This window comes from Thunnus maccoyii, chromosome 9, assembly GCF_910596095.1.
Source record: "Thunnus maccoyii chromosome 9, fThuMac1.1, whole genome shotgun sequence".
In the NCBI taxonomy this organism is placed as follows: Eukaryota; Metazoa; Chordata; class Actinopteri; order Scombriformes; family Scombridae; genus Thunnus; species Thunnus maccoyii.
In genome coordinates, this window is record NC_056541.1 from 7,414,398 (window position 1) to 7,431,743 (window position 17,346).

Genomic DNA, 17,346 nt, shown 5'->3' on the forward strand with positions numbered 1-17,346 from the left:
ATATTTATCAGTAAATCAGCAACTTCTTGTTTTTCTTTGCTGCAAAGAAACCCAGTAAAGACAATAAAACTATTGGTTGCTTCTTGAAGTAACATCTATATCTGATCATCTCTGAAGAGATATATTGTCATTGGATTATATATTATCAAGGTCTGACAGAAGTCTGATACAGGTCTTACACAGCAAACCTAAAGTGATGACAGACACAGTATTTAGTATTTTAGGATTTTTGCAATGACAATGAAAAAAAATGAATGAGGCACATGAAAGCCATTTTGATTTCTAGAAATTCTGTGAACCTGTGCAGTAATTTGAACCTGTTTTAAATCATAGAAAAGCACAAACCATAAGGAAGTACATGATACCTTGTTTATTACAACGCACCAATGTGTCTTGGAGTCCAAAGGGCAGGAACAGGCTAATAAAACCGTCACACCGAGTCCAAAGATGAGTGAATGAGTCTAACCAGCTAAAATGGTGATAAAACTGAGTCCATCTTGAAAAATGAACATGGCACATTTGTGCACAAATGTTTTTTGAAATGAAATGAAATCTGTTTGAATATGGAAAAATAAAATGTCAACTGAGAAAATTATAATCAAACAGAAATACAGATAGAGACACTTACAAACACACCTCATTAATGTTTCCTCACATCATATAGTAAATAAATGTCATCTTTAGAGTCTATTATCAGTGTTTTTTTTCATCAACTGCTTTTGCAACAGTTTCTCTGTCTTCACTGTGACCTGAAGTGTATTTAACTTCTTAACCATCCTGTCTGTGTTTAGATTTCTCTCACTGTCTGGGGTCCAGAATAAACATTTAAGTCTGAAGGACAAGTTACACAAGGTTTGGCCATATCTTGTTCTATCTATTGGTAATAAAAGCAGAAAGCAGCTTTTATTACCATTAATGATTAACCAATTAAAGAGGAGGGTGAAGCTGAAGGCAGATCCTGACACTTTGGACAGAGCCACGACGCCATTACAGAGTTGGAATCTCTAACCGAACAACGCTCACTTGGAGGACTGTAAGAAGCGAACTGGAAATTAAAAATTAGTGAGTCTTTCTTTGAAACCAATTAGGAAAACAGAGAAAATGGCTGAGAAAGATGCTCTTCTCAAAAGTTTCCTGAGTTGCCATGTGTGTTCAGAGACTTTCAGAGATCCTGTGTCTCTGACCTGCAACCACAGCTTCTGTTCAAGCTGTCTGCAAAAATTCTGGGAACAAGCTGAAAACAGAAACTGTCCCATTTGTAAACGAAAATCCTCAAAAGAAGGACCAGGAGTGAACTATGCACTGAAGGAACTGGCCGACTCCTTTGCTGGGAGACAGAAAGCTGAATCATCTGAGACAGAAAAAGGAGAAAAGGAGGTGGAGGTGGTGTGTAGCAAACATCAAGAAGAACCTAAATTTTTCTGTGAGGATGAACAGAGAGCTGTGTGTCCTGCCTGTGAGTCTTCTCTCCACCACGGTCACAAAGTGGTTTCTGTAGAACAAGCAGTCAGTGACCTGAAGGACCAGCTGAAATCTCACTTAAAGTCTCTGCAGGACAAGAGGAACAAATACAAACAAGTGGAGAAAACATACAATGAAATGGTTGAACACTCCAAGAAGCAGCTGTTGTCCACAGAGAAGCAGATCAGAGCAGAGTTCAACAAGCTCCACCAGTTCCTGACAGAGGAAGAGGAGTCCAGACTGGCAGCTCTGAGGGAGGAAGAGGAGCAGAAGGGGAAGACTATCAGCAGAAAGATGAAGAGGATTCAGGAGCAGATCTCCTCTCTGTCAGACAGTATCTCTGCTGTTGGAGAAGACCTGCAGAAACACAACGTGTCATTCCTCAGCAGTTATAAACCCACTCAGACCAGAGCCAGAGCCCAGTGCTCACTGTCAGATCCACAGCTGGTCTCAGGAGCACTGATAGATGTGGCCAAACACCTGGGCAACCTGTCCTTCAGAGTCTGGGAGAAGATGAAGGAGAAGGTCCACTTCAATCCTGTCATTCTGGACCCAAACACTGTAAACCCCTGTCTCTATCTGTCTGATGATCTGACCAGTGTGAGACGTGGAGACACAAAGCAGCAGCTCCCTGATAATCCAGAGAGAAGCACTAATTATGCCACTGTTCTGGGCTCTGAGGGCCTCAGCTCAGGGAAACATAGCTGGGAGGTGGAGGTGGGAGACTATCCTAGCTGGTATGTGGGTTTGGCTGAAGAGTCAGCTGACAGGAAGGGAAGATGTCCTGCCTCGCCAGAATGTGGAATCTGGTGTTTAGAGTATCGCAGAGGAAACTACACTGATGGTCTTGGTAAGACTGTCACAGTGAAGAAGAGTCTCCAGAGGATCAGAGTCAAACTGGACTATGACAAAGGGAAGGTGTCCTTCTACGACCCTGAAGACATGACTTACATCTACACTTACAGAGACACTTTCACTGATAAACTCTTCCCTTATTTCAGTATTGGAGAGGCTGGTGATGCTAAAACCACTGATATCAAAATCTGTTAAACTGAGATTTCTCTGTGATGTTCAGGAGGTGTGTGTGTGTGTGTGTGTGTGTGTCTGTATGTGTGTGTGTCTGTTTGTGTGTGTGTAAGGGGTACACATCATCACATTTTACATCAAGTGATGAACATTTATACAGATAATTAAGGCTGTTTGTTAGATCTCATTAGTCTGGTTAGAAGATGTTGAGCAGTTTTTGTTAAATGATTCTATTTATTAATCGTCATCAATGTTAGTTTGTAAGATTTCTGGATCTTCTGATGATTTATTTCAGATTCGATCATGTTTTAATTTCAGTTTTTACACTTTATAACTCAGAGTCTCAGTGGTTCAGTGTATCAAAAATCATTCTGGCTCTGATTGATTATTATTTGTTATTTTGTTCTTCAACAGAACTGATTTGTTGTTGAGGGTCACAGATATTGTTTTTTCTTGTTTTCATGCAAAGACATTAAAACCTAAACCATTGTTCTCATCTGAATTTTTGAAAGACGTTGAGCCGTTCAGGATTTAGTTGTTTTTTCTTTAGAATAAATTAATTAAAGATGGTAACTCCTGCTGTTGATATAAGGTTACTTTGTTATGGATTTGAACAGAATATTTACTTATGTTGTTAAATACTCTGATTCTGCTTTCTTGGCTTTCAAAAATAGATTTAGTGTGTAAGTTAGTTGTGTCGCCTCTTTAAATAAAGATGAATTCACAAGAAAATATGGATACAAAATGCTGAAACTGTTTCACATCATCAAGAGACAAACTTTACAAATCAAAGCTGTTAATTATCCTGGTTATCAGCATCTTGTTTTCAGTCAAACAACATTGTATAGTAGTATATATCCACTGTACCGAATGCTTTGATTGATTCAGTTTTGTGACAGTTTCAGTCGTCAGATTTAGATTTTTATATTTTGGGTCTTTTGATGAGTTATTTCAGTTGTGAATCTGTTGTTTTATTCTTTGGAAACAAGTGTTTTAATATAGTTTTATTTTAATTCAGTGTTTAATTCTGACAGTGCTTCTGCATACTGTGTGTGTCATTTTGGTGGTGTATACATGGATTGATGAACTGCAATGTTGAGATGATGATCAGCATAAAATTAACAAACACAAAAACAATTTAGTTTAATTAGTTTTTTTCTGAATCAACTATATTTTATAAAATTTACATCTGATGGATGCTGCTTGTCATGATGTGTAATTAAATCACCAGCAGTTTTTATTCTAAATGTATGTCAGTCAGAAAAGGAGATACAGGTTGTTTCACTTTCTTTACAAACATCTATCAAATAGTCATGTGACTTTAGAAAAGGTAAAATCTTACAAAACAATTATACAACCAGTTTTTGCAAAATATAATATTTTTTATTTAAACCCTTTAATGGTTTGAATCTCAATTTCTTCTTTTCAAAACAACAAATTTCTTACTGAAACTGTTTCAACTTCAGTTTTCAGAACACAGTCTCATAATCTTTGTGTCGCCTGAATAGTTGTGCAACCTGTTTATTTTAATGGAGTCGTGTTAATTCTCACACTGGTCTGCACCTCACTGTGTGTGTCAAATATTGAAACAGTCAGAAAAGGAGGGAAAACTTTATTAAACAAATTCTCAGATGATAAAACTGAATGTTTTATGTGTGTTTACCCTCCACTACTTCAAGACATGAACATAAACTCTAAAAGAGGCTGTTCAATTTAAAAGAAATCATTTACAACAGTTTCCTCCAGAAATATATCTATTTTCACTTTGAGACTTTGGGGATGAGGCTGGAGATCTTCTATTTTTCTTACTGTCATCAAATTTCATGAACAGATCAAATGTCTGTCCTTCAACACTTCCTGTCCCCAGCCTGTCTGACACTCAGTCCCAAGCACATTGGTCCCTACTGGAGATTTGACTTTAAAATACAAAATACAGTCACACACAGAGTTTTAGGTTTCAAAAAAGCAAAGTAATTTCCTAAATTACAGCTGGGTAAAAAAAAAACATTATTTTGAAAAATTCTTGTATATATCCAGATTCAGTACATTTTTCAGAGACAACATGCTCACATACAGTTTGAATACAGTCAATAATGTTGATGTATTCTTCTTTCACTCTAAATCCACATGGTGGAGACAAAGTACACATTTTGTTTAAAGCCTGTTAATATTTTGAAAAGTGTTCATTTGATTTCCATTTCTGAAAGTTTCTACAGATTTATAATGTTAGATTAAAGAGTACGGTCTCGACGTGCTCTATGCGAAAAGTTCCCTGAGATGACATTTTTTTTGTGATTTGGTGCTATATAAATAAAAATGGATTGATTGATTGATTGATTGATATATTATTGTTTGTTCTGTATAGTTTGGTTATTTTTACTTACTTTCTGAATATAAAATTCACTGTTATCTTACCTTTGAAGAAACTGTCACTCATCTCTTCACATTTTACTGTATGGACAAGGTATTTGAAGAAAAGTCATCGGAGGCTGCAGCATATTATGGGGTTCTTCGAGCCGAGCACCAATTGTTGAAAGGAAATTTGAATAAATCTCCATCAAGCTCTGTAAGGATTTTATTACAGTTTGCTACAATTGTATTCTAAGTAGTAACCCCTGCCTTTAAGTGCACAGACACTTTTTTCAAAGATATCCTCGTGCCGTCTTATAAACAGTGTGATTGCCATAACAGCCACATTGGATTATAACCTTCTTATAGTGTTTTACATAGCCTATGTCAGTTTGTATCATACAAAGAATATGACCCTATGTTTAAGTTTCCCCCCCAAATTCCAACTATTTTGTGAATTATTTCAGCCAGGGCTATCATGTGGAAACAGGTGAACTGATGTTTTCTAATTGGTCTTTAAATGAGGGTTTTGGCAAGAGTTACTTTGAATGTGATATTTTGTACCATCCGATGCAATAAAACTGAGTGTGCTCCTTTAACAAGGCTTTGGTTTTTCAGTCTTCATGTATTCAAATCTAAATACTGCTACTCTACTTATGATGTGCGTTTAAAACATTAGTGATTTATACCAGAGATGTAGTCGAAAAAGTAGATGTTTTTTTACTATGCAGTTTTGGCAGTGCTGCTTTAATAACGTTAGTTAATACAGCCTATTGTGGGCACAAGATTAATTGAAAAACAGTCTTTGCACACCAGTTAACAGCCAGGGGTTTACTGGTTTTTAAATGCATATAAAATTAAAAAATATGATATTTTTGGACTTTGCAAGCTCTGTATTATTGTAATTTTCTCCCTCCCTCCCCCTTTTTCTTCTTGTTCTTTCAGATGGATGTTTGAGCTTCACTGTGCAGAATGGTGTATGTGCAGTTTGACACTTGAAGGCTGTTTTCACTTTCATCTGCCGAAAGTGGAAATTTTCTCTCTGCTCATTGAAAATTAGATTTTAAGGGATGGGCATGATTTGTGACGTCACAAGTAGTTTGAAGAAAATTGTGGTCCAGTATGCAACACACAAGTGTGATGTGGATAATTGAAGCCTGGCGCGCACATACATACACTACATACACTGAGAATGGACTTTTCAATGAAATAGGAGACATCTTGTGTCCAGCAGTTAAACTTTTGAGATGAAATATTTGTATATTCATAGATTGTAATTAATTTTTAATTAGGGAGTAGATGCCATTTTAGGGATTTTTACATGGTAATTATACTGCTTTGTGGAATAAACATATCCGACATACATTATTATTCCAGATGAGTAGTGTTACATGTCTTAACACGTTTCTGGATCTTAAACTATTTTCTGTCAATATTTGGTGTAGAGTTTTAATGATGACGCCCTTATTTTGAAAAACTCCCCGCGGAAGTTTTATTTTGGCATCCAGGGGGCGGGGCCGAGACGTAAACAACGGCCACTGCTTCCGGTGATGTTCACAGGTATGGTGCTCGTGTCCAAACATTTATTTTTTTTTTACTGAAAATTATATTTATTTTTTTCAGCTACATCTACATTTAAGCTCAGCTACATCTTGTTGTAGAGATTTGTTTATTTTTCTGCCTTGTCATTCGGGATTCGTTGTTTGTCCTACGAGTTAATTCAGAAATGCTACACCCTAGCAAGCTAACAGCTAACCGCTAAACAATGTACCGTTAAATGTACCGTTACCGTTAAAAAACGGTAGAAGAAAAATGGGACACCTCACTGTTCAACTATGTTTTTTATTCATGTGCACAAACCTACAGCAGTGTAGCTATAGCTGCCCATTCACTACTGTTAGTATAAATGTAAAGTGAGCTGGGACACATGAGTAACCATTCATATTTCATAAAGGATCCTGTAAACGACAAAGTAATATTTTGGGTGATGAAGCTTCAAGAGCCGGTTCACCAAACTAACGCCACTACCTGTGAGCAGGACTTTGTCTCTAGAAAGAGCCCTGTTCAGTTTATGTCGTATTTTCTTGTGTTTTTTCCTGCAATGTAAACATCAAATATTAAATTCCATTCACCTCCATTGATGAGGAAATTTAAGAGACAGGTATCTTAACCCTTTGACATAACTCCAGACTATCTTAATGACTAGATACCACAAGAGGTAACTAGATGAGAATATGTGTCTTTTGTCATTTAGTTGAACAGACCCCCTAATACAAACTATTGAAACACAGATCAATTTCTCAATCATCAATCAAAGTCTATTTGTATCGCACCATTCATACAGGTTAGTACAATTCAAAGTGCTTCATAGATGTAAAACAATTGGAGACTGATGCACATGAGAAATAACAATTATGAAAATGTAATAAAAATAAATAGATTCAATAATAATGATAATAAAATAGAGTGAAATAAAAATAGATAAAAACAATAACAAATTAAATTGATGGAAAATATTTTACAGCACGATCAAATGAGATAGATTAAAATAGAGTAAAATGTCTATAAATTGTCTATTTATTTCTTAAAGATATGTTTTAGGATATACAAAAGTCCTCTGCTTGGAATAATAAATTGTGTCTGACATGTTTTTTTTCCGCTATTCCCCGTCTCCTAGGAACTAAAAGACCCTGACGGTTATGGAGGATGATGGACAACCCGACAGCAAATAAGAGCCACCTACCCTGTCAGTCATGGGCAGGCCAGAATGGCTGGTCCACAGCTTCAACTCAAGGGCCCCTCCTTAACCCTCTGTCCAGCTCTCAGCATCTCAGCCTGGGCTCGTCTTCTGACCAGAGACCCCCCTACGACCACATGCAGGCATCTGACCAGAGCTGTCTGAGTGACCTCAGCACTTTATCATCCAGAAGCAACACTCACCACCCTGCCCTGTACAAAGCCTCCCACATTAGTAGCAATTTGTCGTCCACCTCGCTATTTGCCAACTCCGCCATCCCAAGTGTATCTCACATTATATCTTGTGATCAGCAAAATCCTCACAGTTCATCAATGCTACTAGCTGTTAACCAAGGAAAAAATATCCCCCCACCTTCTCTTCAACAAACAAACCAAGGATCTCAGCCTTGTAGGCCCCAACATCTACCACTTCTCTCGCCCCACGACCCTTACAAAACTTCTTTTCAACCTCCATTAACCAACCAGGGGCTTCAAGATATGACCATTAGCCTACCGTCATGTGGGCAAGATTTAAACCACGGATCACAGAGGACATCTCAACCTACTTTTGAAGGAGTGAATGTGGATGCTGGTGTTGCAGGATACACTCACAGCCATGCCTCATCTACTTCTCAGGAGCAGCCTCAGTGGATACCTTCATCAGACTGCAGGGGTAAGCAGTTTTTGTAATACCTGTATGGTATTTTGTCATGTATTCAAGTCAAGTCAATTTTATTTGTATAGTTCAATATCATAAATCACAAATTTGCCTCAGGTGGCTTTATAATCTGTACAGCAATAAAACATCCTCTGTCCTTAGACCTTCAAATCGAGAAACTCCCTGAAAAAAAAAGCCTTTTTCAAATAATAAAATGGAAGAATCCTCAGAAAGAGCGACTGAGGAGGGATCCCTTTCCCAGAACAGACAGACATGCAATAGATGTTGTGTGTACAGAATAGACCAAGAAAGACAAATCGAATACAGTATGATGAAATTATATATATGAAGAATGTGATCAGGAGGATGCAGAGCAACTTCCAGGTGCCGCCAAGAGCAGAACAGGACCTGAGCCATGCAAACTCCATCACCATGGAGAACTGGGATGAGGACAGACTACATATGAACAGATGAAAACCCTCTTCAGTGTGCTTAAACATGTTGGGATTGATATTTGTTGCTTACACTTGGTATCCTGACTTTTATATCTTTACTTTGACAAAGCAAACTGGATTCTTTTTAACTTGACATGAATTTTTAGATCAAAATTGAGTGTATTCATTTTTGAGGAATTTGAATATAATTTTTGAAGTTGTGAACCCTAAAAAGATATATGCTGAAAATAAAGTTTTTCACATCGCACCAAACAACAGAGACAAAGTCGTTTATCTTTGTCTGAACCAGGCTGATCAAGTCTATCGGTGTTGTTGATGTTGATGACACAACAAACCACGGCTTCCAAAATTCACATAAAATTGAATCAACATCTATTTAAAAACAGTCCCAACAAAAACTGAACATTATAAACTATAGGAAGGTAGCATGTAATGCACATGAGATTTTTTGACAAAAATTTAGAAAATTGCCAGCCTGATCCTTAAAATAATTGGAAGATATTGTGACAGGTGACAAGTCGAGCTGTCAGAGCAACAGCAAAACCCCGGCGTCCAAAAAGAAGAATAAAACATTTCAACACGCTACAGATCTCAATACTGCTCAGAATCCAACTTTTCCTTACATTGTCTAACTTGTCTTTTCCTCAGGAGCCAAAAACAAGTCTGTCCCTGACGCAGCTGCTCATCCTAACAAAAAAACATCACAAAAGGGGAACATTACTCCACCGGTGAGGAAATTAACACCATAACCTACATCAGAGGATATATATATATATATATGCTGTAGATGAGAAGACTTGAATTTTTTGCATAATACTGCAAATAATATTATATAAATATTGTTTCTACAGAAGTTAAATGTACTGATTGCGGGTTGATTAAGACAAAAACATCTACCTAATGAAACTAATGTAATGTAATATTTCCACTAGAGTTATAGAGCTGTGGCGTCTAACACGCACCTTAACATTATACATCTTTTAATTAATTTCAAAAACTCTGCTTTCAGGCCAGCAATGAGAGGAGTCGTTCAGTAGTTTTACATCAGCGTGCACTACTACTCAAACAACTGTCGGAGTTGGATAAACTTGTAAGTGTGATTATTTGCCACCCGCTACCACTTTAAAATTGTTCAATAATAATGATATAATACAATATAATTCAACACAATTACTCCCTGATGACTTCACTTTGTCCCCCCATTAAGCTGGAATCATTACCTCCAGATGACAGGAGTGATGGGCAGTCTCAACACACAGCCAATCAGGTAGGTTACCTTTTTTAAACGATCACATCTAAAATTCATGCAAAAATATAATAAATACTGTTTTTTTTTCCACTTTTAGTCTCCTCCATTGATGAACGATTCATCTCAATGTGAACAAACAAAGACCAGTGATCCACAGCAAGTTCAGCTGTCAGCAGCAGGCAGAACCAAGTCAAAGGTAGTAACGCATCAAATGATTAAATCAGCTATAATCAATATTTTTTATAATAACAATGTATCACATGACAGTGTACAATGTTAGGTGAGAACAGAGAATCATCATTATCGACCACAGCAGGCAGCTGTTTTCAGAGAAAAAGCTCTAAAAAGCCAGCTGCTCAGCAGCAAACAGCAAATTTTACATTTTTAGGCTATTAATAAATGATAGTCATAGTTTCTTGTTTTCTTTTTGTTTTTGTTTATATTGTTTTTTAGTTACAGTCACATCTTTTAGCGGATTGTTCGACCTCAGCATCCTGTGAAGAACAAAATGAGACCTGTGATTCACCAGATGACCTGATGTCAGCAGCAAAATTAGAGGTAGTCACCTGAAAAATTTTACTTTTTTTTGTTTAATCCTTAACAAATAGTACATGTACAACCTGGTTATTTAGTAGTAGTATTATTTCAGAACAATTCTCATATGATTTTTTTTACAGCATGGCCGCAGTTTGTTTGGGCATTATTTTCATTAATTTCAATTTGGACAGGCCATATTTAAACCAGGCACAGTTCAGCTGAAAATGTCATCAACAACAGTGTAATTGAAATTTATAAATTCCATTTTGATCAATTAAGTCAGAGTGCAGCAAGTGCAAGATGTAAAGTAAAGAAAATATGGCAAACAGTAAGTGGCCTAAATACTGAACAGAAGTAGCCATGCCAGCCAAGATAACCAATAAGAATATAAACACAGCTTAAGCCATCATAGACCATAAGCTGGGTGGTACCTTTAAGTTTCGTGAGTCTCAAAATATTTGTGTACAGTTATTCAGGTATCACAGTGCAAGTGTTGTAAAATTGAGCAAATTAATTATGTTGTAAGTTTCCACATTTGCTTAAATATTTCCTAGATAATTCACACTTGTTCCACGCTGCATCGGTAGTCACTTCAGCTGCTGTTGCTACAGCTTTAAACAGCTGTCCAACAACAAAAGCGAGTTTTAAAAATGAAAAATACTCATTAAACTTACAATATACTGAATATATTCCACAGTATTGAAGAAGACAAAGACTGTTTAGATTTAGGTGTTACTTATAACCAGTGTATTTATTTGTAAGTTTATCTATAAGTTATTGTAAGTAATAATAAATTAAATGTCTAAATACTAATACATACTTGAATCTGTTTAATTTTTAGCCTTCAAACTCTAGTAGTAATGGATTTTTTGGTGTTAGGACATAAACATTGAACTTTTGAACCTTGTGTCCACTTCCAGGGTTTCAAAGCACTGATATGCTACTGATATTTCTACCAGAATAAAAAAATCAACATCACTAAATGAAATATTCATTTGATTAACGTCAAATGAAGATGAATTATACATCTTCTCAAAATTTGCTGTGGTATGTTAGCATTGTGGCACATGCACTCAGTAGGTTTTTATTTTCTGCAGTTACAGACTGATAGTGATCTTATTTCTACATACAATTGTTTTCCTTTTTCCAGAAAACAAAAAATGTCTCAGCGGAGTCAGATGACAGTGATCCTGATGCCTCAGTGGAGTCAGAGGACACTGATCCTGATTACTCACCTAACAGTGATGGTGACTTCTCTGACTGCTTGTCTGACACTGACGATGGCTTCTCAGACGAATCCAGTGACAGCAGTCCTTCGACCCCACAGGAAGAAACACCTCACCCCAAATCTCCTCTTCCAAGGAAAAGGGGGAACAAATCAGGAGGTTCTTTGTTAAAGGACAAAAGTGTTGGTCCTCTAAAAAAGACACACGCAAGTAATCAGAAGAAATCCTCAACTGTGGTGTTGCCAACTTCAAATTCAAAAGCACAACGTGTTTATGATAAGAGGAATTATTGTCTGTTTTGCTCTAAACCAATGGTCAAAATGGCAAGACATCTTGAGTCAGTCCACAGTGACAAAGCAGAAGTTGCAGCTGCATTTCAGTATCCCAAAAATTCCAGAGAAAGGCAAAAGATATGGAACAGATTAAAGAATCAAGGAAACTTTGCTCATAATAAAAATGTTTTAAGAACAGGGAAGGGACAATTTGTTGTCCGAAGAACAGCAAAGCAAACTGGAAAAGGACTGAAAGACTTTCTTCATTGTCTTTATTGCCGCGGTCTGTATTTTAAGAGAACTTTGCACAGACACATGAGGTTGTGTCCAGAGAAAGTGAAGAATGACAGTGAATCACAGATTGGAAGAAAGCGTATCGCATCGCGCTGTGTGCTTGAAACTATCGGAGACCTTGGCGTAAGTGATGGTTTCAGGGAACTTCTGTCCCAGATGACATATAATGATGTGACACAAGCTGTCATGGATGACAAGATTATCTTGCAGTTTGGTGAGCAAATGTTTGATCAGCACAGATCCGATGTGAAGAGGCATGATTACATACGACAAAACCTTCGTCAGATAGCAAGACTTTTACTCGAAGCTCAAAAAATAACCCCCCTGAAGAAGCTGGAGGACTTCTTTCACCCCTCAAGCTTCCCACATGTTGTGTCCGCAGTGAACGTCCTGGCAGGTTACGATCCAGAAAAGAAAACGTACAGCATTCCTTCACTTGCCATCAAGCTTGGCTACCATCTACAGAAGTGTTGTGGTATTGTTGAGAAGAATGCAGTTCAGAGTGGAGACACAAAACTGGCAGAGTCTGCACAAAACTTCCTCTCTGTGTACCAGAAAACATGGAATATGCTAGTTTCTTCAGGTGCATTATCGACCCTCAGGGAAACAAAACTGAATACAGAAAAGAAGGTTCCGTTTTCTCAAGATGTGAAGCGCCTGAATTTCCACATGGAGAACGTTCATGTTCTTGCTGAGAAAAAACTCACAGAGTTCCCTTCTGCAGAAAACTATGCTGCTCTGGCTAAGGTAATACTCGCTCGGACAATTATTTTCAACAGGAGAAGAGCCCGTGAGGTATCAGCGGTGTCACTAACGGCTTTTATGTCAAGGAAAAAGTCAAACCTGCACGATAACTTTGATATATCCGTTTCTGACTTGGAAAGAACCATGTGTGGGTTCTTCACTAGAATTGACATACAAGGGAAGTGTGGGGGAATGGTCCCTGTTTTACTAAAACCATCATTCGTGTCAGCATTGGAGCTTCTTGTCAATGTTCGTGAAACGTGTGGAGTCCCCAGTAAGAATCTCTTCCTGTTTGGCCGACCAAGTGCACTGTCTGCCTACAACGGCTCAGACTGCATCCAAAAATATGTCAAAGAATGTGGTGCTAAAGACCCTGAAGCACTGAAATCAGCGAAGATCCGGAAGCATTACGCAACAATGCTGCAGCTGATCAACCTGGATGAGAATGAGGCCGACCAAATATTTGGTCCTAATAATCAAGTCCGAACCCTGCTACAGAACAGCAGCATGCAGCTGGATGACGTCCAAATGGACTCTGAAGGTAAGAATTCTTCTTTTTAACACCAGAATTACGATGAAGTTTTAAATCATATAGGAATAAATGCAGGGTTTAGAAAGGGGGTCAGTCTGTGGTTAAGTGTAGCGTGAAGAGCCTTATGTGTTGACTGCACATGAGTGACAAAAGAATATGACTTTAACTCTAAATCCTGACAGCCACACAGTTTTAACTTTACTGCAAAACCTGAGTATTATGACCTGTTTCCCAACATAAGCTTTGATAAAGTCAGCTGTGTAATTGCTGATTTCTTGATGTCTGAGCACAGCACTTATCACCTCTTTGGAAAGGTACACTACAGAAAGTATTTATCCCACTGCTTATCTTCCACAAACAGCACAAGCCACAGGACATTTTATCATCATCTCCTGTGGTTTAAAACCATTTTCCTACTGAAAATACTGAAGTTAACCACTTTCTGGTGTAACAGCTGGATGTTTTCATTTCTTTTTTATGAGCAATATTGAAAACATTGTCTATAACCTACTAAATATCTCACTAAATCAATCAGTGCAATCTGAAGTTACGTACTATAATTTGGAGCAGTCGCATCAAAATTAACTTTAAATCATGTGTGGTGGAACCTGGAATACACATAACGCCAATGCTTTCAATCATCAGTTTAATTTTTTATTATAAGGTAAGTAGGTAGATATTAGTGCTGTGACCTATTAATGTAATAAGTCTCAATGGAGTGTGTCATTCAGGTATATAGGAAGTGTAACAAACAGTGGCACATGACCAGCCACTAAATTGCTTTTGAGCAAGGTGCTGAACCCAAAAACTGGACTGCATTGCTGCAACATGGATCATTTCTAGCTCTGGCTTTTTCAGCAATAATGGAAATGTGGGAAAAGGTGTGTGTAGGTAAATGAGATATGTGAAAGAAGTCTTTTTTGTCTTACATACAGAGAGATTACAACCTGCAAGAGGACATCAAGCTGCGTCATGGGATCAGAGTGAGGTTCTTGGTGCATGCTATGCGCCAGCAGATTTTTATCATGAACAAGCAAATGGAGTAATGGCAAGCACCAGCATGACTGTACCTCCAAAATATGGCTACTCAGGCAAAAAAGGTAGTGATGTTGAGCATGAACAGTCATTCTATCCATTTCTTTCTTTAATTGTTGGCCACTTTGGCTGAGATTTTCTAAGTAAAAACATCTGTACAGTAAAAAAGCAGGATTTTGAAGGTGAGTGAGTGAGGGGGATGTTTTCAGCTTTCTCATGCTACCATATACGGTTGTCTCTAACAGCTACAGTGCATTCAAAAAGTATTCAGATCCATTCACTTTTTTCACATTTTGTTATGTTGCAGCCTTATGCTAAAATGGTTTAAATTCATTTTTTCCCTCATCAAGCTATACTCAATACCCCGTAATGACAAAGTGAAAACAGAATTTTAGAAATTTTTGCAAATGTATTAATAAGGAAAAACTGAACTATCACATTCCCACCGTGGTGAAACAGCAGCAATATTCAACAATACAACGGTATTTGTGTTCTCTCTCTGTTTGGGTTGACCACATTTTGGATCAGGTCTCTTTTTTTGAAAATTAATTTATGCACGTTGGGTTCAAGGTGGTTTTCCACCGCTCTGTTTTGGGTCGGTTCCAACATTTTGGATCCCTGTAGACCTCTAATTCAGACACTTTGCTTTGACACTTGAAATTTAGCTCAGGTGCCAGCATCATAGTCTGGGGGGTTTTTCAGTGGCAGGGACTTGGGGACTGGTCAGGGTTGAAGGAAAGCTGAACGGAGCAAAGTATAGAGTTATCCTTAATGAAAACCTGGTCTGGAACGCTCAGGACCTCAGACTGGGCCGAAAGTTCACCCTCAAACAGGACAATGACCCTAAGCACGCAGCCAGGACAATGCAGTAATAGCTTAAGAACAACTCTGTGAATGTCTGTGAAGTCAGGGCTCTTGCCCAGCCAGATCGAATATCTCTGGAAAGCACTGAAAAAGGCTGTTCACTGACGGTTCCCATCCAATCTGACAGAGTTTTAGAGGATTTGTAGGGTAGAATGGCAGAAAATCCCCAAATCCAGGTGTGCAAAGCTTGTCATGTCATACCCAAGAAGACTCAAGGCTGTAACTGCTGCCAAAGGTGCATCAAATAAGTACTGAGTAAAGGGTCTGAACACTTAAGTCAATGTGATATTTCAGTTTTTTCCTTTTTAAAAAACTTTAAAATTGTTTTTTCACTTCATCATTATGGGATATTGAGTATAGCTTGATGAGGAAAAAAGTTTTAACAATTTTAAAGTTTAAACAACAAAAAGACTGCAACATAACAAAAAGTGAAGGGGTCTGAATACTTTCTGAATGCACTGTAATTGTCTGAATAGTGTCTTTTAATGTTTTTTTTTTAAGTTAAGTTTAATATTCTGGCTGCTGGAATCTTCATTTAGGATCCAATTAATTTTACGGGAGCAACCGTTCACCTTAAGACATTTAATTCTAAAATAAGGTATTTTAATATTTCCATTTAATGGCTGTTTAGCAAGACTAAACATTGAAAAATCTTTCATGCATTTAAAAAGGGAAGTTGAGTTAAAATGCGTTCCTACTTGTCCACCTCATTGTCCAAGCTTAATTTGATGTTGAAATGTGTCTTTAGTTTTCATTCATAACTCCTTTTTTTCCCCCCACAACAGGCTCTCAAAATCAGGGCAAACATAAATGGGAGGACGCAGAAGTTTGTGCTGTAGAAAGACACATGATGCGTTTCATTCAAGGACACAAGGTACCTCAGAAAAACGACTGCCTTCAGTGTCTTGAGGCTGAGCCAAAAGCACTGAGGACCCGTTCCTGGAAAGGTGTAAAGGACTTCGTTAGAAACAGGATCACTGCCCTAAAAAGACAAAGTGGCACCTCCCAAGCTTTATCTACAAACAGTAACTGGCCCGGGCAAGTGGAACCACAAAGGACTGGACATTTTCAGCAATTGTAGACTTTTCCCTCTTCCATTTTCTTACACTGCATCTCCCTCTGGCCCTCTTTGTCTTTCATTCGTTATCGGTCTCCTCTCTGTCTCTTATACAACATTGTGAGCATTTCCGTCCATTAGGATGGCCAAGAATACATTGATAACTGATCATTTTTATTTTCTGGTTTGTTCTGCCGTTGTTGTCAGTCATTATTCTTACTTTGTATCATTCTACAGTATATCTCTCTCTGTGGTTTAGCTTCATTTTAAGAAGTTCATTTGGACACAAGATGGTTCATAAATACTGACAGATGATGTTATACAGATTAAGCTGATGTCTAATTATTACCTTTTTGGAGCTGACCCTCTTCGACCAAGTTATCTGGCGTACTGTATTTTGTTATTCAGTTTGACTTTGTATAACAATTTACCAATAATAAAGTGCCAACGATAATGTCTTACCAATGGATGTCAGAGTAAATGGATGAGTTATCTGTATTCCATGCATAGAATGGCAAACACTTTGTTCTAGTGATTTCTGTCACCCGTAAGGGCTGCTGTATCTTTGTCCTTCCTCTGTCATGAAGTGGTGACAGAGGAAGTGACAGCAGCAGTCCCCCCTCCACTCAAAAATATGTTTTTTTTTTCTTGTTCCTTCAGTTGGATGTTTGAGCTTCACTGTGCAGAATGATGGATGTGCAGAGTTTGACACTTGAAGGCTGTTTTGACATTCATCTGCTGAAAGTGGAAATTTTCTCTATGCTCTGCAAATAGTGGCCCATTATGCAACTTACATAAGTGTGATGTGGGTAATTGATGCCTGGCAGTGCATATACACACACTGTATATAC

The 17,346-nt window shown here is 37.7% G+C and overlaps 2 protein-coding genes across 5 annotated transcripts; both read left to right on the forward strand.

Moving 5' to 3' along the window:
- The first annotated feature begins 1,101 nt into the window (after positions 1-1,101).
- LOC121904431 (nuclear factor 7, brain-like) lies at positions 1,102-2,533 on the forward strand. The gene has a single exon (XM_042422182.1). It carries the CDS (start codon positions 1,102-1,104, stop codon positions 2,509-2,511), a length of 1,410 nt encoding a protein of 469 aa, XP_042278116.1. The 3' UTR covers positions 2,512-2,533.
- A 3,815-nt stretch (positions 2,534-6,348) lies between these two features.
- LOC121903728 lies at positions 6,349-16,956 on the forward strand. Of its 4 annotated transcripts, none has more exons than XM_042421055.1 (10): positions 6,349-6,396; positions 7,514-8,245; positions 9,334-9,413; positions 9,695-9,775; positions 9,893-9,952; positions 10,032-10,130; positions 10,388-10,492; positions 11,622-13,548; positions 14,475-14,639; positions 16,224-16,956. In XM_042421055.1, exons 2-10 carry the CDS (start codon positions 7,543-7,545, stop codon positions 16,517-16,519), a joined length of 3,516 nt encoding a protein of 1,171 aa, XP_042276989.1. In that variant the 5' UTR covers positions 6,349-6,396; positions 7,514-7,542; the 3' UTR covers positions 16,520-16,956. The 4 variants fall into 4 exon arrangements, with proteins under 4 accessions (XP_042276989.1, XP_042276988.1, XP_042276991.1 ...); XM_042421054.1 differs by having other exon boundaries at positions 6,354-6,395; positions 7,505-8,245; XM_042421056.1 differs by lacking the exon at positions 6,349-6,396 and adding an exon at positions 6,911-7,180.
- The last annotated feature ends 390 nt before the right edge of the window (positions 16,957-17,346 follow it).

What these genes read in the sequence shown, in the direction of transcription:
- LOC121903728 (XM_042421055.1), top strand. Translation starts at nt 7,543, where the DNA reads ATGATGGACAACCCGACAGCAAATAAGAGCCACCTACCCTGTCAGTCA. An exon ending in AGGGGAACATTACTCCACCG is followed by an intron (nt 9,414 to 9,694) that starts GTGAGGAAATTA and finishes CTCTGCTTTCAG; the next exon opens with GCCAGCAATGAGAGGAGTCG. An exon ending in CGTCCAAATGGACTCTGAAG is followed by an intron (nt 13,549 to 14,474) that starts GTAAGAATTCTT and finishes TCTTACATACAG; the next exon opens with AGAGATTACAACCTGCAAGA.
- LOC121904431 (XM_042422182.1), top strand. Translation starts at nt 1,102, where the DNA reads ATGGCTGAGAAAGATGCTCTTCTCAAAAGTTTCCTGAGTTGCCATGTG.